The sequence below is a fragment of the Acromyrmex echinatior genome, chromosome 8 (assembly GCF_024713525.1).
Source record: "Acromyrmex echinatior isolate Ae372 chromosome 8, ASM2471352v2, whole genome shotgun sequence".
NCBI classification, from domain to species: domain Eukaryota; kingdom Metazoa; phylum Arthropoda; class Insecta; order Hymenoptera; family Formicidae; genus Acromyrmex; species Acromyrmex echinatior.
Genome location: NC_141859.1, coordinates 560932 through 581200, shown reverse-complemented (window position 1 = coordinate 581200; position 20269 = coordinate 560932). Strand labels below are relative to the sequence as shown.

The window sequence follows — 20269 nt, the reverse complement described above, 5'->3', positions numbered from 1 at the left end:
CAATCTAAAGAATGGCGTATATTAATTGGGAATTCTGCCGACAAGTGCATATACATTCTTTATTATTTGCAAGAAACAAACGAAGATGTTTCTTGATAATTTCATTATTGACATTCTGTCGTCCACCTTCTGCAATTGGATGGATTAATATACTTTTTTCTTATTAATGCGTTTAATGTTTTTTTTTTTTTTTAATAAAACTAATATTTTTCGCATTAGTTCATGAAATGATTTGAAATGTAATTTTGAAATTGAATTTATTATTGTGTATGTTAAATTTTTTACTATATATAAAATCCTCTCATTGTAAATGAAATATTTTTTTTAAACTAAAATTTAAATAATTTTAAATTAATTAATTTTTAATTATAATTTTAACCTAATTTACAAATTATCCCCTTCTACTCTCACCTCCTCTATCATCATTCTCTATCCTTCCCATCTTTATTTTAATTAACTATTCAAAATTAATTTTTATTATCCAAAATATATTATGTGTGTGTGAGATGAAACTTTTCGATCTTTATTCTAAGTGAATAGGTGATCTCGGATGTTCACGAAATATCCATGAGTTCTCACCAGATGTTTGGAGTACAGTAGTATAGTATTCGCAAGGTGCGAAATCCCAACGCATTCTCATTTACACTTTCGTACATGTGCACCGCGTATTTTGCGTATATATCACGCATTCGTCGGTGCAACATGCATCACACGTCACGGTGTAGTGACACTTGAGTGGAAGCGACCGGGGAAAAGAAAGGTAAAAGAAAGCAACCCACACGGTGATGAAGGAACGAGAGAGAGAGAGAGAGAGGGAGATTCAAAGTAGGGGCTCCCTTCATCATCGGGCGTTGCTTCCGACTGCGTCGTCCCTGTCGGCTTATAAATAACACCATCTCCCTGTTTCTTCGTGTGTTTCTCAGTTTTTCTTCTTCCTCCGCTTCTTCCTCCTCCGACTCGGCCTCCCCTGCCTGGAAGATACTTGGCTGCTCGGCAAGCCTAATTAATAACACGTGATGAGCGATCGTGGCAAAACCTCCCGAGCCGAAAGATCGCAAGCGGAGCAAGAGAACCGACGAAGAGAATATAAGAGAGAGTGAGTGACGGGAGTGACGTGGCCTGGACTAGACATCACGAAGAGCTTCATTCGCGATAGTTAGAGATACTGCAGACAACCGTACTGTTGTGGAAGATCTACATACTGAAAAGACAGTGAATACATTATTTATATCTCGATGAAATTAAAAATTTTCTTGCGTAACCGTTACAAGGAAAACATAGAGTCGTAATCAAAATAATTCGTCATGATCAATGAAATGTGATAAAATATAATATGCTTTGAATTTTATATTTTTTATATTTGGTTCGTGCTACGTCTTTTTTATTTTAATAAACGTTATTTCTTATAATTTCTGCAAAGTCTTACAAGTATATCGGTGGACGAAGGATATTCGTGGTGTTGTTCTCACACGATATATAGAGTAACATATGCACGAGAGAGGGCTCGTGCTACGTCGTGGTAACTACGTCGTTATTGGTCGGGGGAGCAACAAAACCGTCGGATATAGAGAACACATTGTATATAACGTCGAAGGCGAGAAGGAGAGACGAGAAACACATCGTGGCGAATCGTTTCCTCGCACCATCTCGCGAAGGAGCACCCGGGTGTTCTGTGTTGTGTGTTCGTTACTGGACCGATACCATCTTCGCTTTTTCTTTCTCTCTCCCTCTCTTCATTGCGTTCTTGTTTCTTTTCTTTATCTACTCTCGCCCTTTCCTCTTTCTTCTTTGCTGTCCGTTCGTCGACGAGGAGGAGCCCTAAAGTGTCGAAGACCTGATACATATTCCTTTGACGCTGAGCTGACGGTCTGTCGTGTACAACGTCAACAATTCTTTATTTTATTAGCAAATTCATAATTTTTCGCTGTAATCTTATAATAATTTCAATATCAAGCGAATCAATTATAGGATTATTTGCAATACTTTCGTAAGTTTGCATGCAATATTCATAAGCTTTATTTTGACGCACGAATCTTTTTTTGTTTTTATAAGTCATATACATATTAGTAAGGAAACAGTAAATAATAATAAATTTTTAGTAAATATATAAGTCTCATAATCATATCCGTTTTATTACACGCGAAATGTTTTTTTATCCCATTTATCCCATACAAGCTTCGAAATGCATTTTGGCGAGGTGATATCTCGTCCGCTCGCCATTCATGGTAGTTACAGACTCGGCGTTATACCTGCCTCGCTTAGAGCGTATCCTTCCATGGCGAAAGGATGATGAGGAGGCAAGAGGTAGTTGGTAGGCCTCGGATGAGTCCACTATCTCAGGAGCACTCATCGCGACCGCTTCGTTATCGGCCCTGTAGAATCATAATGGACCATAATTGCATAAATATAATGTTAATTAACAATTAAGATTGCCGCTTTGCCTAATTGAATCGCCGCTTCTGCTGTCTCCGAAAGAAAACGACGTTGCCGCAATGTACGGTCTCCTCTTCACATAGAGATTGCATAGGGGAATCTCGGGTGGCCTTAAACGTTTAATGGCGTATCGGAAAATTATACCGACGGTCCTTCCGAGGACACACTTTCGATACCGCGGATACATCTAAAAAAGAAAGGCAAAAAAAAAGGAAAGAAAACAATTATTACCTTTCGATGTCGCTTATCGAACTTTATATTCGGGTATTTTTCTTTTAAACGTTACGATAGACATATGCATTGGCACGTACCGTGCATTGGAAGTATCGCGATTTTTTTCGGCAAATAAGTTTTTTTTATTATTTTTCTTTTTTTTTCTCTTTTGAAAATTTGGAGAGATAGAAGAAATTACTGATCGGATTATGAGCATTGATTAATGAACATTCTGCCGTCTTCTTTCTATGATCATTTATCCGTGATATCGAAAACCATCGTATATGCTGCGCGAATTTCTGTACCAGGTTCAGATATGCAATTAGCGAAATGCAGATGCAATAATAATGAATTCCCGTTAATAACCGTCGCGCCACCGCAACTATCGCTGTCTCATCGCAACGGTGATCACGACGGAAGAGATAAATGAAAACATGAGCGTGCAAATAAAAAATAAAGGTTGAATCCGCGCTGGAGAAACTGTGACCGTCGATCTGTTGCCGAGTTACCGTTGACGATGCAGCAGCGTATGGTTAAATCATGTCTGCTTCAAGTTCCTTCTACCCTCTATCGTCTTCCCCGATCCCTACAGCCTTTCCTTCGTCATTTCTTTTCCTCTTCGAACCAGCCTCTCTTACCATCCAATATCTTTTTTCTGCCTTTGCGTTCGGCGAATGTATTTTATTCAATTCTTTTTTTCTCATTTCAGATGGTTCAAGCGATTCAGGTCCTCCGGTTTCACCTCCTCGAGCTCGAAAAGGTGAGTATCCTTCACGTCTGCATTATAAGGCTCATAATGTTATCAATCCAACTGTGGGCGCGATTTGTTACTTGTAGTCAACTATTCCTTCATTATTTAACGTCGTATCTATGTTTTTTTTTTTCAATTAACGGATAAATTTTTGTTTAAAATTGTTTTTCCTCTATAACTAATATATTTTATTTTAACATCTTAGAAAATGTTATTTATTCAAAATTATAGTTATTTTAATTTTTAATTGTATATATATGTGGGTATGTAATTTTACAATAGAAATATTATTAGTTTATATAATCTTCTCTGTTATAATTTCTTCTGTTTAAAAACTTTGCGTGAAAATCATGTATGTGTTGCTGATGCAAAAAGCAGTTTTCTACTTAAAACTATATAGTGTAATGGTCGATTGGAAATTCTCGCGATCGGTCTTATTGTGAGAGATTACCGCGCCCGCCTGCCAATAAGTTGCCTTTAACATCTGAAAAACGACTGTTATGACTACGGGGGCAATTTTCCGTAATTGCGGTGAAAGCTTCACATCTACGGCGTATTCGTCGAGACTACGACGCGAACCGACTCTACACGTAAGTGGAGTCATTTTGCTGTCCAATGGTTGGACGGCATCAGACGCTTTATCAACTTTGCAGTTGTTTGCTTTGGAACGGTAGTTGTCCATTTCTTATTTTTTTCATCCTTTTTTTTTTATTTGTCGCACACACTTTGTCTTCTTTCCGATTGACGAAACGAAATGACAATACGCGCCAATACTTTATTCAGTTGGTCAGTCAGGACAGAGTGGAATTACATAGCCATATAAACGGTGAAAGTGAGACATCTGTTGAGGAAAATTCCAAGACCATAGACCCTTTTCATCAGCGATGCGAACGTAAGAGCTCTTGACTCTGCAATGGTTACTGTGTTTTACGAGATTCTGCTCATTTCCTTTTTCTTTGCATTGCAACGTTGGCGAGAAAGGTAGGCTAATAGAGCTCTCCCGATGCAACGTGCATTGATTTTTCGATAGGCCCTCGCTCTCTTTTCAGACGAGTATGCCCGTAGGATACGAAAGCTGGTTTGGTTTATTTAGACGTTTTTGTGGCGATATTTTATCATACAAAATAGCGGACATCCATAGCATTTTCATCGAAATGGCAGCTGACGTGGCGGCAGCCATTGGCCGCCGTGCACTCTCGAGACCTCTTCGTGATGCTTCGCTGTCGATCGGCCCTCTCACTCGTCAGGTTCGATCGCGCGTAATTTTATAGCATTTTTTTTTTCGATTATAGCGATCACATTATTATAATGCCGCACTACCCGCGGCGGATTCAAGTATCTTCGATGCGCCAAAGTCAGCATAGTCCCATGAAGATTTATATTTATCCATGACGGAAAATTTTGGCTCAAGTTCCACTTTGGCGTCATGACGCAAATGGAATACGTATCAGTAAAATGGAATCAGATATAGTATGAATTTTTATAATAATTTTGTATAAATACGCGACACGGAACGTCTCTCAGATTGGAAAAAAGGCATTAAGTTGGAGGATAAATCATCGAATGCTGCTCTGCCTTCGTGTCGGCTTATCTGCATCAAGGCAAATGAATTTACTAATTGGAGCTTGCTCGAAATTACAGCGACGTTTCAGTTTATCGCGATAACACTTATTACTCGTTAGCTGTGCCTCTAAATTTGCCCTCGTTAATGGAAGCACACGATTAAAGAAATTAGCAGACGCGCGTTATGAGAGATAACATATGGGTGGCTGCGGGTGTATTCTTTAAATGCTGGAAACGATATTGACATATTGTCAATTCCGTGAAAGTACTCGATACTCGATATTCGGTTACCAGGGTGTATAAAATGGGCTTCCTCATGTGTGTCGAATCCCTACTCCCGAAGTCTGTAGATGAAACGCGGCTTGGCACGCCATCGATGGTAACGGAGATTGAAACGTTTCTGGTCCCCGGGGCCTCTTCTAGACAAGACGAGACGAGACGCGAACGAGTGGAGCGGAATGCAGCGGGCGCGATGAAGAAGATTCCATAAATATCTGTGCTCGAAGTGGAGGAGAGAAAGACGAACGGAGAATGAGATAAAGAGAAACAGAGAGAGAGAGAGAGAGAGAGAGAGAGAGAGAATGCGAGAGCGCAGCATAGAGAACGGGAGAGAGGGAACCAATGGAGGCAGGCTCATGGTAGCCCGCGGTGCTCTGCCTCGTGCATTTAACATTTTCGAACCAATCGCGTATTAGCATAATTACGTTTTGCCGGGCCCGGTGCGCGGAAGGAAGGTACGGTCAGGCCCTTTTTCCTTCTCTCTCTCTCCCTCTCTCTCTCTCTCCCTCATCTTCGCGGCATTTTCTGATGGCGCAGTCATCTCTTTTTCTCCCTTTCTATCATCCTACTCGCGTTCTTCTCTTCGTCCATCATAGAGAACTCTGGACAACTGCTTCCCGTACACCGGTTAGAGAGCGGTAAATTTCTTATGGGATATTATGGCGTACACAGTGCATACCAACGGGATTCGTACGGGTACAACACGCGGGCGACCTCCTCCAGCTCATGGACGTGCCGCGTACGGAACTGGTTCTAAACCTATGCTAGCGCACGTCGCTCTCTCCTGCTGGAATATCCTTGTGCTTCAACACGTATACGTACGTGCCATAGGAACTTTTAGATATTTCTTACCACGGAATCTTGACCGAGACGCTATGGAAATTAAATTTTAACTGCCTCATAATGAGATTTTTATATGTAAACGTTTCTTATAAATTTATTCAAAAGATAACGTACACGTCACAAGTTTATATGTAGAATTCGCTGAAATTTTTATTAGGAGGGATACGTGGATTATCTGATGGTTGGAAAAAAATTTCTGAGTTTCTCATCGTCATTGATACCGCGGAAAGGTAAGTGGAGAGGAAAGGAAGCGATGACCCCGATCGTTCGACATGCACACCCGGTATATAGATATCCTGTGCGTGCCGTAAGGGTGGTCAGGTTGCGAATCAGGCCACGAGAGAGGAAGACCGAGACAGACACCCCGAAACCTTCATTACCTTCGGCTTCAAAGGAGCCCATTGTGCCGTAAATGGGGTTCCCCGTGTTCCTTCTTTTCTACTCTCTCGCTCGTATGTACCTTGGATCCGTTCCATTCTTCGGCGTTTGCCTTTCTGAGAGTCCGTGAAGAGGCAAGGTAGGAAGGAAGAGGCGGATGTAAGATAGGGAGACGTTTACCCGTTCTTTCCTTCGTTTACGTAAATTTTCGAGCAATTTCGAGGCCGAATGAAAGACGGTACCGAGGTCTTCGAGTTATAATGTCACAGCGCGCCAAGTACTCTCTTTCCTTCCATGACAACAGAGTGACTGAGAAAAAGGGAGAATCGTTTAAATGTTCTCTTTCAATGGAAAACTGGTTTCGGAATAATTAGTCTCTCTTCATCTTTGAAACGATGTGTAGACACATGGAATAACACGATGCAATAGATAATAAATTTTTAATTTCTATCTGGTACTTCCGTGTGTGTGTGTGTGTGTGTGTGTGTGTGTGTGTGTATATATATATAGTTTATTATTTTAAAGTAATTACATATAATATTATTAGTTACATGTGCACGCTACATTCTTCATATTATTAAAATTTGAATAAAATCAAAATTAGGATTCTTGTAGTAATTTCGATGGAGATCTGGATTTGAATTCAAAATCTCGTGCGCGCTTGCCATGAGACTGAATATTGTCGAAAACAATCGACTAATATTCAATAAAGCAATTCGATTAAAGAGATGAATCTTTGCAAAAGCCATTATTGCCATGAAATTATTAGGAAATAGCTCCACGAAACGAAAATAATTTTGAATTAGTCATTTTCGAATTGAATCTTTTGTGATATTTTTACGTCTTATTATTTTGTTCTTTTATTTAAAAAATTTTTATTAAGATTCCATTACTTATTTAACTCTTTCCAAATAATCGCGTAGACGCGATGACGATGACTGTTTTATTCACACGATTAATAACTCAAGTAGCAACCGGAAGATGAAATCGCTCATCGATTTCGAGTGGTTATCGTTTCCGTTTTCGCTCGAGAACATCGATGGAAATAGTATTATCGCAGCTATTTAAATCTTTAATCGCAGCGTCCTTACTAAAAGTTTAATTCGATCGATACTAACCCTCGATTCGAAATTGAATCGTAATTTAACTTGTGCTAAAACTTTAAGTAGCATATTCAGATCCCGAAGACTATTTTCGTATGGCGTCCAATTACGGACGTAGAGCGGGTTCGCAGTCCGAAATTTGTTTCGATCGCCTTCGTTCGCCAGATAACGGGCCACTTTGTCGTATCGCGCACCACACGAGATATTCTCGGACAACATTCTCTCTCCGAAAAGATTGGACCTAACTACGTTGTCCTTTTGCTATTTCGATGACCGCCAAAAGCGATCTCAGAAAAGGGAGATGCAAGCGATTGAGCGTCTCATCATATCGCCGGGGACGACCTCCCTATATCGTGTATCAGTTCCCTCTGAGATCATCGTCCACGGTATATAGGATGACGCGATTCAATGGTAGGATAGATTGCAAAAATTCGCGTGTTCCAAGGCGATCGTATCATGTTTTATGTCATAGTTGAAATTTCCACCAGTTATTGAGCTCCTACCATATCCAGGATATTCCTCTTTCGAGATGTAATTAATATCAGTTTTTTATTTATTAGAATTAATCCGATAAATTAATATCTTTTCACAAATATTTCATTTCATCTTTCTTACAAATTATCAGTCTTGATTTTCTCAAGTTGATCATTTACGCAAATCGTGACAAAATTAGAAATGCATTTCTAAAATTCTAAAAGAATGTTGTCGAAATCAAAGCGCAAAGGATGGATTCGATGCCGTTAGACAGCAAAACAAAAGGCAACACAAACTTTTTCTTTAATTTTTTTTTCTGAGCATTGTCGCTCGGTTCGACTCGACTCCCAGTGGATCAAATTCTAACCAGTTCAGCATTATAGTCGCTGTCCTTCGAAGTCCTTCGTCTCTTTCTATCCGCCCTTAGATTCCTGTATTAAAGAGAGAGAGTTTAGTCATCCCGAGGAAGGTATTGTGTTACTGCGTCGCGGTGATACGTCGAGGCAAATAGCGTAGGAAAAAAGTTGGTGCCGCAATGGAAGAAGCGCAGTCAATGGACCGGAGGTTGTCGCATTATCGGTCTGGATGAGAGGCCTCTTAGTTTTGAAGACAGGTAAACGAGCGTGACGAATGTTCGCCGATCGATGCGAAATACATCGTCGTTTTGTAGTGACTTCGCATAATGCACATAACGATCTCATTGATCGCTCCTAATAATATCGTCATTGAGTCACCTTTTGCAAGCTAAACGAAAACGATTTGATAATCTCGCAATCTTATCCGATATGCAAAATGTTTGATTAGACTGGTGGTTTCTTTGCAATATCGATTATCAAGAGCACCAAGTAAGTTTCCGTATATCTGCGTCTATCTCCGTATAGACGATGTACGTTGATTTACCTTTTTCGCTTCGAGCGATCAAGAATGAACGAATTTCTCATTGTTTAGTTTCTTGGTCGGTCAGCAGAGGAAAACCTAATTGTGAGTCTTTTCGCATGCGCTTAACGGATGATAAACATAGGCATTGTCCTACGTTCTTGATGCACGCTACCATTGGACGGTGCCGCCTACGGCAAAGATGGCCGTCTTCTCTATTATATATAAATGCTTAATAAGAGTATTATAAGTGAGCTCTAGGCCAATAGAGGTGGGCAAGGTAATGCGTGCAAGGTAGCCCCGGGAACGAAAAACGATGGTAGAGAGGGTGTACGTTTGCGAAAGCCGCAGCTTCGTAATATCTCTACTCGCCGACGATTTACATATAACAAGATAACGAATTTTATTTGCTTTTGCTTATATAATACGTTTATTCTAAACGAAATCAAGGAGGCGAATCAAGGCAAGAGGATAGAGTGAGAGACGAGAAAGGGGGAGGGGGAGGGGGAGGGCTGGAGGATAAGTCGAAAGGGGAACGGAGGAGGATCGGCTATCCTATAGGCCTGTCAGGCTTCATTTGCATACATAACATTCTGGTCGACTGGACACCGGTCAGATCTCCTCTCTGTCTCTCTTTCTCTTCCGCTCCTTCTATACATTCGTTGCATCGATTTCTCTTCAGCTATCAGAGGCCGCTTCCACGGCCTCGAGATGCGCGCACAATCCTTCTCCTCCATCTTCGTGTATCGATACGCCGCGCCGCGTCTCTCTCTTTTACTTTTTATTTTTATTCCTCTCTCTTTCTCTCCTTGCGTCTCACACCACAGTAAGACTCTGCATCGGTTGGATCCATTCGATGGAACCTATCTATTAATCATTTCCGGCGGTACGCGGTTAATCAGCCGCGTCCTGTTGGAAAGTATCTTTTGGAAAACGGTATCTTGGTTCGCCAGGGAATGGAGAATCGATCTAATTGGTTCTCGAGTCTTCTTCACGACTAACGAATGTTCTTTCTTTTTTTTTCACATTCCAGGTGCACGAGCTGTGCGACAACTTCTGCCACCGGTACATCAGCTGCCTGAAGGGCAAGATGCCGATCGACCTCGTGATCGACGACCGAGAGAGCTCGAAGCCACCCGAGCTAGGTAACGGTCTGGACGGCAGCGGACCCAGAAGCACCGCTGACAGCACCAGCCACACGGACGGGGCCAGCACGCCGGACGTCGTGAGTACCTCACCATCGTCAACGACTTATTATCCGCACGACGCGCTCACCCCCCACCATCACCATCACCATCACCACCATCACCATCACCAGAATAATAACAATAATAATAGTAATCACGCCGGAATCGGCAGTACCGCCACTACCACCCCCTTGCAACTGAGCAACCAAAACCAAAGCCAAAACCACCACCCTACGCCGCAGTCGAACACCACCACTACTACTGCTATTACCCCAAGTAGCGCCGCCACAACTCCCAACTCCCTAAAGCGTTCGCACCAACAGATGATGATGGCAGCCGCGATGGCCACCTCGCCGCACGCAGCCGCATCCGCGCCCCCAGCGCACGCGCACGCCGCCCTCGCCGCCTACCACAGCATTAGCTCGGCCGTTTATCCGTGCTCGTAATAGACTACGCGACTTTCGTGCCGATTTCGCGAGATCTCTTCTTCTTTTCCTCCTCCTCCTTCTTCTTCTTCTTCTTCATCTGCTACTTCTCTTTTATTCCTTCCGCGACATTATTCTTCTCCATAATTCTATCTCTTCTTTTTGCCATCGTGTTTTGCTACTTCATCTTTATCTGGTTCATCTAGCGTTCGAACGTTCGATCGGATAGATGTGTGACTAGGATGATTATACGTAAGGATAGCACCGTTTCTTCAGAATCGGTCGTGCTCGCGATCGATTCCGTCCGTCCTTTAAGAAATGATTGATCTCTCTTTGATAAAATCAAAAGTGACCAGTATGTCACTGATAGTTGAATCACAACCAACAGTAAGCTAGGTCGGAGACATTCTCCGATTTGCCTTCGCGGCGAGATCATACACGCGTGGGAGTCGAAATACACGAGTCTATGCCAGGGCAAACGGGTCTGTATACTCTATAGGAAGACGGTACCTAGCACCTGATCGATGTTAAAACGCGTGGGTTCTAGCAGCTTCTAGAGTTCTATTAACGTCCTCGATCTTTCCAGAAGGAAGAGAGCGTTGAAGTAGGATATGCTAATTCGCAGGCCCTATGCGAGCTAGAAAGGATCTTGTATTGTTGGATCGGCGCTACTTGTTGGAAATCTTTTAGTATATTTCATTTCCATAGGTGTTTCGGATTGCTCCGCGAACAGAGAATGAGTTTTTGTATGGTTTTTATATGGTATTCGGTTTGTTTTCAGTTCGTTAATGCTGTCTTCTTTTTATTATTTTGTTGTTTATACATTAATCGCTCGAAAATGTAGAATTTATTTATTTGTCGTATTTTTTATGTTTAGTCTTATAAAATATTACTGGTATTATTAAGATTCTTTGATAAGATTTGTTAATATTACGCTTAAAATTGGAAAGAGAGGAGGGAGGAAATTGGATAGAGGACTTTGGTTTTAATAAAGTGTTGGAGATTCATTGTCTTTTTCGATTCGTCAGGTACACTCTGTTTTTTTTTTCCAACATTCTCATGTACTTCTCGCGACGATTAAGAATATTCTTCATTAATTTATTTTAGGTTTTTATACAACTGTTCCATAGATTCGACACGAATTCGATTACATAAGGTTCCGTTTCGTAGCGTGGTAGAAGAATGTTTCTAAATTTGTTTCGTGCCAGGGAGGTAGCGGTCGTCCGTTGACATCGGGTCTCACTCGAAGCGATTTGCTTTCAAAACATATTCAGAAATATTCTCGCCCGAAACCTCGTCTAGGAAACCAGTCGTAATAGGCTATTATCGGTGTGAGAGTGCCGAATGAGCTTGCGGCTGGTTCGCAGCCTTATGCAACCAAATTCTGTGTTTTGCTCTTCGTATGGCCGGGACATGGTCTGTTCTATTTATCTGCTATCCAGTAGTTATCAGAAATAACGAAATATGCGGGTTGCGCGCGTAAACTTCTTCGAGAGCGAAACGTTCGTTTCATCTCGCGCTTCTCTTTTTCTCTCACTCTCTCACACCCTTCTCTCCTGTCTCTCCTTGAAGGTCTCTCGCGACATGGCACGATGGACGGGACAGACATGCGAGATATTTGTATAAAAGAGCAAGCATTGGAGGAGGAAGAGGAGGAGGGCGCGTTCGCGGTCTCGTGCGAGAAACGTCGTCAACGAAGTAGGTCGCTGAGTAGCTAGAGATAGGGTGGCTAGAGAGGCGCGAGAAAATCGAGGTAGAGCGGTTTCACGGTTCGTAAGCGTTTTCAGTTCGAATAAGGCAATCGAGCACAAGAGAGAGAGAGAGAGAGAGAGAGAGAGAGAGAGAGAGAGAGAGAGAGAGAGAGAAAGAGAGAGGGGTGGGGGAGGGGAGGTGGTAAGAACAATATACGCGAGTATTACTTTGACGTCACGTGTCAATGAAACCGTATCAGATGTAACGGAGAAAAGAGACAGTTGATTATAACTGAATCGTAGTTATAGGAAGGGCGAACAAGGCACGGATAATTCGTATGTCGGTTTTTCTTCTTTCTTATTTTCTAATTTTTTTTTTAATTTTTTCTTTTTCAACACCGTTACTGACCGCGATTTATATGCGGGACTCTACGTAGGGACGAGAGCACACGCGCCTCAGTAGCTAACAGCTTCGATGCAACGCGCGTTGGTTGATGATCGATACTATCGCACGCAGTAGGCGTGTTTACGACAGACATTATATCGTCTACGCGGCGTCTACTTTCTTTAGGTAGCCTCTCGTGGGCGTATACGCGCGTATCTTTCTTCGTTGCGTCGCGGCGTCCATCTTCCTCGATCGAAATCATAGTAACGAGGACGAGTTAGCTCGGAAAAACTGATATCGATTAGATTCGTTGATATTAATCGTGATTTGGATATACGTAATAGGATTAAGCCTCATAGAATGCGTCAGAAAGAATAAAATGAATTTTATGTCTATTTTTAAACTGAACGATCGAAATAACTTAGGGATCGTGTGTAAGGCGGAGAGCGAATGAGAACGCAAGGCAGCGAGTTATAGCGTGTGTGGGTCGTGTTTAGCGAAAACGTATAGAGTAGAACGGTTAATTTATTGCGAATTTTTAATTTGAGGTTACCGAGAATTGACAACGTAATGTGAGTTTAAGATAATGAGATCCCGTGAGGAGTTCGTCGAGCAACTGATGTAGTAGACGAATTGCAAAATTTTTTAAGTCAACTTGCGCCGCAGGTGTGCGATCGGGATCGAGTTGAGCGAAAGTAATATAAGAGAAGTTATAATGTGACATCGAGAAATGTGACGAATCCGAGAACAAAGAAGCAATTAAGATCGTGCGTAATCAAGTTAGTCGGTTATCACTAGGTCTCGGTACTCGTAACTAGGGAGTTGTGTGAGGTACAAGTCCTGATCGGCAGGGCGCGCGAGGTCCACCCCCATTCCCCGTATTTAACCCTTGTATCTTATATATATATATATGAAATGCAAGAAAGTTAAATAATATTTTGAACCCTCCATAAAGGGAGGATTGTATCCTTCTACTGGTGCTCCACTGTCAAAGGATATCCTAAGGAAAATTTCTTTTTTTAATATTGATGTTCGCTATTAAAAGCGTTATCAATATTGATGTTTATCAGTATATGTGTATAAATGGAAATGTGTATATGATTGACCTGTTATGCGTCTACGGAGGCAGAACCGGGTGCAACGTATACACACCCACCCACACACACACGCACGCACACACACACACACACACACACACACACACACACACACACACACACACACACACAACACGTACACACACATATATATATATACATATCTATGCACATGCACGCGTACACGATGTGTTATTTTCGCCGAATGAAGACATCGCGTGTACTCATGTACATCGTTATAGCAAAACGTACACGGAACCACATACGTTCGCACATATGTTGTGAGAACATATGTACGAACGAATAAACGTCTTGAAATTTTACTTGGGAATAAATCCTAGATTATATTTTTAACTCTACACGACAGGTACGTAAAAATGAATATGCGGGGCACCAGATTGAAGGAATGATTTTTCAAATCTAAATGTGATAGTGATCTTCTCATTAAGATCACTACTGCAAGTAAATGCAAGGGTATACGGAAAATGGGCAAATGGGCTTCGGCACCGGTCGATTGGAACCCTAGTTACGAGTGCCGAGCTTAGGGCCGAGAGGATTATGAGCCTCTTGGCTTTCATTAGGCATTGTTTAAAAAAAAAATGAGACAAGAATGAAAACGATATAAGGAAAATGAAGAAAGGAATACGAAAAAAAAAAATTATAAGAGTTACACGAGAGGAGTATATTGAAGGAGTATATTGATTTTTTTTTCTGTTTTTAGATCACGACAAAATATGGAAGTGATTTTACGGCAATCGATTATTTCTGCGCGGAAATTTTTATATTTGATAAAATTGAATAATATTGACTATATTTAAATCTATATAAGTCGATTATTATACGTTTTATTATATAAACTAAGCCGAAAATTTTACATTGTCATATAAATCAAGAATTTTTATTATTTATGATCAAAATTTCGGGAAAACTATTTTTATTGTTTCTTTTTAAGTGCCGCGCTTAAATGACTGATTCATGACGGATACTTTTATTACGCGTGTAGGATCTTCGAATAATGAAACAGAAAACTTGTTGTATGAGTTGCATATAAAGAAGATAAATTTCGTGCTGATATGAGAGTAAAATTAAAAATTGCAAAAAATAACGTGAATACTTTGTGCCATAGATTACAGTGCGTACGCGTTCGCACCAAGACTGTGTACTTAATTAAGTACTAATAAAAAAAAAAAGATGAGTTTAGCATGTAACTCGGACATGGAATATTCGATATTTTTAGTGCTCAAGCGCATGGAAACTGTTACCATATAATCAAAATGAAAAATACGTTCTTTTTTTATTCTATCTACGCTTTTTATTTTTATTGGAAAATAGTATATCATGGAAATGATGTTTTATCGTGTTTAAAATTTTATAATATTTTTTTCATGCGTTTTGTTTCTACGTATATTTTTTGCGATTTTGTGAGAAATTTGTTCGATGAAAAATATTCGTGGGATGGTCGGTTCGTGTCTTGCACGACATCTCGACGATTATTTTTATTGCGAGATTACGGAGGTACAGAAAGTGAGAAGAAGGGAGCAGATTAGTTTTATCAAGATTGCATAAAGCAACACACGGTACTCCCTTTTTCGATCTCGCGGAACAAAACCGCGGATGTATACATTTGTTAATGATACCGTCACGTGATATGGTTACGTTTTTGTTTCGTATTGTTTCTGTAATTGTTACAATGTTTATATACGGGATACGTGCACGGTACACAGATGGAGACGGCGCGAGAGACACAAAATGCAAACGATAGAAACGCGGAATATATTAAAGCTCTCAATTTACGCGATACGTTTAAACGTCACTATGCAGAACGTGAACGAGGAAGCCGATACCGCTGTGTTTAACGTAACACATGCATTTAACACGCGGAAGAGATTACTTCCAAAAGACATTGTACATGTATGTGTGTTTACAATTTACAACTTGTTAGACTTAAGAGAATAAAAAAAAAATCGGAATTTACCCGAACATTGTATACGATTAGCATTACATATAGTGATAATATATATATATATATATAGATATATATATTACTGATAATATGATACTTGTTTAAACTATTGTCTCAATCAACGTATTTTCATTATAAATAAATGTTAGCCTTGTTGAGTTAAAACAAAAAATTCGGTCTTTTTTTATTTGAGCGTTTTTCGCTCTCGATTTTCTCGCATTCGTCGAACCAAGAAGCTCCTTGATCCTCTCGCACACCCTTGTGCCTTGTCGCAAATTAATTGTGTACATATTACATTTCTATCAGATAAAACTGAATCTCTATCTAACAGATGAAAGTTGTTTAAAATAGAAGGTATTAAAAGAAATTATCTTGATAGATTTTGGAAAAAATTCAATTAGCTAGCTAGATTTAACGCACTATATTTAACACTGATGTGAAAATGAATTTTTCTCATCAACAAGTTTGGTTGGATATATCAGTGTTGTAATATTTTATGCCAGATTTTTTTTTATAATTCTATTTCTTTCTTTTTTTTTAAATAATAAGATTAAGATTTTCATTTGCAGGAAACGAACTCACTCCTAATGACATGAATGAATTTGTGACTTGTAAAGTTACAGTAGATATGGTATTTAATGTACTAGTGATAGGTGCATGTAGGTTTAAAACGAAGTAAAGACGCATTATTCATTATTGTACTTATCCGTGTGGCACATTTGGGATCTAATCGTACAATTCCCGGAGGTGTTGCCAAACGTCGGTGAGGGAACGAAAAGAGAGCCAGCCGCGGTCCCATAAATCTCGGTTAACCCTCAGCTAATAAATATTTAACCCTTTAAATTTGCAACAACCCTCGCAGCGTGTACCCATTTGCATAAGGCTTCTATTTCATTTACACATCGCATAATTGAATATTTAAATTCAATTGCCGACCGTTACGCGCTCGCAGTTCCGAGCCGCAAAACTGCAGTAAAACTTGTAACGGGGCCACTTTCCCTCCCCGAGAGGCCACCCCCGTGCCACATCTCTTACGGTGTTCTCCTCCGGTCTCTCGTCTTCTCCGAGTCTCCGTTGGTTGCGATCAACCCTTGGAAAGTGTTTCAAGAATATTTCGTCGGCTACCACCCTTGGGAACGTTGACGACACATTCTTCGCGAAACGATGTCGTCCGTATCGTATATATGATCGCAGGATTGTGTCACTTAAATTTTACCGTTAACCCGCTACTCCCACCAATTTCTTCTTTCGCAACACGCACGTTTGTGTGGGCGTACTAAAAGTTATTATCGTTAACACGCATAAGCATTATGGAATATATTTATCCGCCTCGTCTTTTCTCGAGGGCGGCCGCCGTTATTAGCGGTTGCGTCAACGGTATTCCTATTTTTAGCGCTTTTTCGTCTAAAGGAGGCTCTAGCTACGTCGAAAGCCGTTATTGAAAGCTGATACTCGGGCGAGCGATAACGGGCAATTGCATTTGAAATAGACTTTATGGGCGATTACAATAATAAATAATATAGAATGAACGTATTTCATTGTACGTTGCATGGAGATAATTGAGAGACCGTTAGCAAGAAAATGTCTCGGTATTAGCGCATCGCTCAACAAGCGAAATCGTTTCAGAATATCGACGTTCGACTTCGGACGATCGTTGTTTCGCTTCGCTTCGAGTCGCGTCGCGACGCGCGCGGTATCGTCACGTTCCGATGGCCAAATTAAAACCGCCACGCCGGGCCGGGACGCGAGGGTTCTCTCTCGTCTGTCCCCTATTCTTCCTCTTATTTTTTTTTTCCTTCTCTCGCGTCGGTAAATATTTTTAGAAACGATTCGTCGGGTGACGAACGTATACGCGCCACGTGTCGGAGCTTCTCCGTCGCGCCTGTGGCCTGTGGCCTGTGTTCTGTGCTCGTGGTGAATGTCCTCTGCTTCCTCCTGCTTCACCTCTTCTTCTTTCTCCTCTTCGCGATGTCCCTCTCACGGTGACGATCTCTTCTACATGCTCGAGACGGCATCTGGCGTCGAAGCACGTATGGCCGTTAGCACTTTCACGAAAGGGATTACCATTGTCACGTTATTCATGCTAACGATGATCGGTCGAGATCGGCCGCAACGATAATCGCCATGTCACTAAAATCGAGGAGGCGGTCATTGTGAGCGACATACTGACAGCATAATAAATTATCCTCTCTCTTCTCTCTTCCTGCACCTTCCGGACCCCATGACTTCTATACTCCTTCGTCGTCCAAAGAACGGATGTGTATATGCACATCGTAATGCGATATACAGTGCTCGATGCGCACGGCTTACCGATGATCTCGATGACAGCTCGCGAATCGCTCGATATCGTACTCTCATTTTAGGAACTTAAATACGATATTTTAATATTTTATCAGAAATAATAGTGCAAAATATCGTTGAGATAAACATTTTTTTTTTTTTAATAGTGACTTATTGAAGTTAAAATTAAATGATCATTATAAAAATGCAGGAAAAGTATGGATAGAGAAATAATTTCTTATATCATATATAAATGGACATACATTAATTCTCTACTTATCTTTGATTAAATATACATGATGCAATTGGGGAAATTAAAAAAGAATGCGATGGATCAATTAGATGATATGATGTTGGCAACAAGATCCTCCGAGTAGCCGCATTGCATAAATTCGTTCGAAGTCGAAAGCAGTATCGCGTGCAAGAGCGAAGAAGACAATTCTAATTAGCTCGACATTATTATTATAAAGTGCCACGTCGTCGATCTTTCGGTATCCGCAGCGAACGTTTAATCCTCAAGTTCTGCGACTTTTATGCAAACATCAAGAGAGAAGATCGTGAATTCTCAGTGGCGCAAAATCGCCTTGCAAATGGCGTACCTCGCGACATACACGAATACATACGTCTACCTACGTACGTAATACGCGTGTATACGTACGAGCGTATCCGCATACCGACAAAAGCTATTCCCACACCCACGATCGGCGACAAAGAGATGGTACGTTTCTCAAGGTACGCTAGCACGATGCGTATGCGTTCGCGCGCATCCATGCACGTACACACGCACTCACGCACGCACGCACGCACTCCTAACGTATCGTTCATGAGTAATGTGATAAATGTAACGACTAGGCCAACCAATTGCAGCACGCTGTTCTCCTCTCCTTAGAACCGCCCATTTGTGTGCGCGCAAATGCCGCCACCGTCTTTATCGTCATCGTCGTCCTCATCGTCTTCGTTCGAGTCTCGTGCGACGTGCGACGTCGACGATGCACGCTCGTTCTTGCGCATGTTATATAAATGTGTGTATGTGCATACGCGTACACACGTAATACAGCAGACGGGAGAGAATAGGTCGACACACGGTGACACTCGGTGTGCGTTTGCTGTGTTAGGTATACTTGTTATAATCTTGTCACTCTCTCGTGGAAAATTACTGGGTATAATTCGCATGTGTGATAACTACGTTTTTGAATATATTTTGAGTGCACCTATGTAGGGTATTGAAAGTAAGAGGTAAAATTAAGAATTAGAAATTGGTTGGTTGGTTTATATCTGAATAATTAAATAATAATTGAGGAGATCATAATTTGCTAAATGCATTTATTTGAAAAATATAAACACACACATATATATATATATACACATATATCATAATGTTGAAATATATTAATGTCAAAAAAATTATACAGAGGAGTACCACGAAGCAATACAGAGAATTATCAATTTTATCTTTTAAATAGCTTCATATATCTACACATACGTTTCTTGCTTATATAATCTCTAAATTGTTTTTCAGAAATATACTTGCATGATCGAGAACATGAGTATATTTATATCGATATATCGGTCATAACGATTTTCTTTTCTAAGAATTTGAACGATTCTGAAAATAAGCGCGCGCGCGTAGTACGACTAGAATATGTCTATATAATTGCCTTGCGAAGTACAGCTACGTCAGCTGTAGATGTATATTTTCATAATGTAATATCGTTGCGGCTCCGAGGGGCGGACTTGTCTTTTCTCTGGGGTGAGAGCGGGCGTCAAGAGGGTGGGAGCATTTCTGGTGCGAGGAACAGGCGGAGGAGCGGGCGGACATGAGAAGAGACAGGGGAGAGAAAGTGCGTGGAGGGTGTTTTGCTGGTAATTGGTGCCAATTTAATCCTGCCCTTCGCCCGATGTAGTCCGTATTAACGCTAAGGGAGGAACGCTGCCGAGTAAAGGGAGGGTGGCTGCTCACCCGCGCCCTTCCCACAGACCAGGCCCCCAATTCCCTTCTTCGTCATCTACGAAAACACGCGCGTGCACACCCACGCCGCGATTCCTAAAGCGCGCGCGGGGCACGTGTGTTGTGTTTCTGTGTGAAAACCCAGGGGAGACGCCGAGTGGACGCGCACAAATGTGCGTTCGTGCTTTTGTACGTGAGAGAGAGGAAGAGAGATAGTCCAGCAGGAAAATATAATTAACGGTAATCGCTCGCGTATATGGCTCGGATTAACTCCGGTGGGAAGAGGACAGGCGCGTGGGAAGGGGATGAAGGGCGGCCCCCACGTCAAATTCTTCGGGGTTATCGGATCGAATGAGTTTTCCTACGGGATTACGGGATGC

At 41.2% G+C, this 20269-nt stretch overlaps 2 protein-coding genes across 7 annotated transcripts in view; one reads left to right on the top strand and one right to left on the bottom strand.

Annotated features, from left to right (window-relative positions):
* Window positions 1-20269, top strand: part of hth (Meis homeobox homothorax) — a 396541-nt gene that overhangs the window by 52321 nt on the left and 323951 nt on the right. For all 6 annotated transcript variants that reach the window (XM_087408373.1, XM_087408369.1, XM_087408371.1 and 3 more), the window contains exons 5-6: window positions 3356-3406; window positions 9947-10138. In XM_087408373.1, the coding sequence (XP_087264499.1) occupies window positions 3356-3406; window positions 9947-10138 (243 nt within the window). The remainder of the gene's footprint in view (window positions 1-3355; window positions 3407-9946; window positions 10139-20269) is intronic.
* Window positions 2114-9952, bottom strand: LOC105150750 (uncharacterized). The gene is made up of 2 exons (XM_011064035.2): window positions 9499-9952; window positions 2114-2372 (listed from the first exon to the last, which is right to left on the bottom strand). Exons 1-2 carry the CDS (start codon window positions 9648-9650, stop codon window positions 2162-2164), a joined length of 363 nt encoding a protein of 120 aa, XP_011062337.2. The 5' UTR covers window positions 9651-9952; the 3' UTR covers window positions 2114-2161.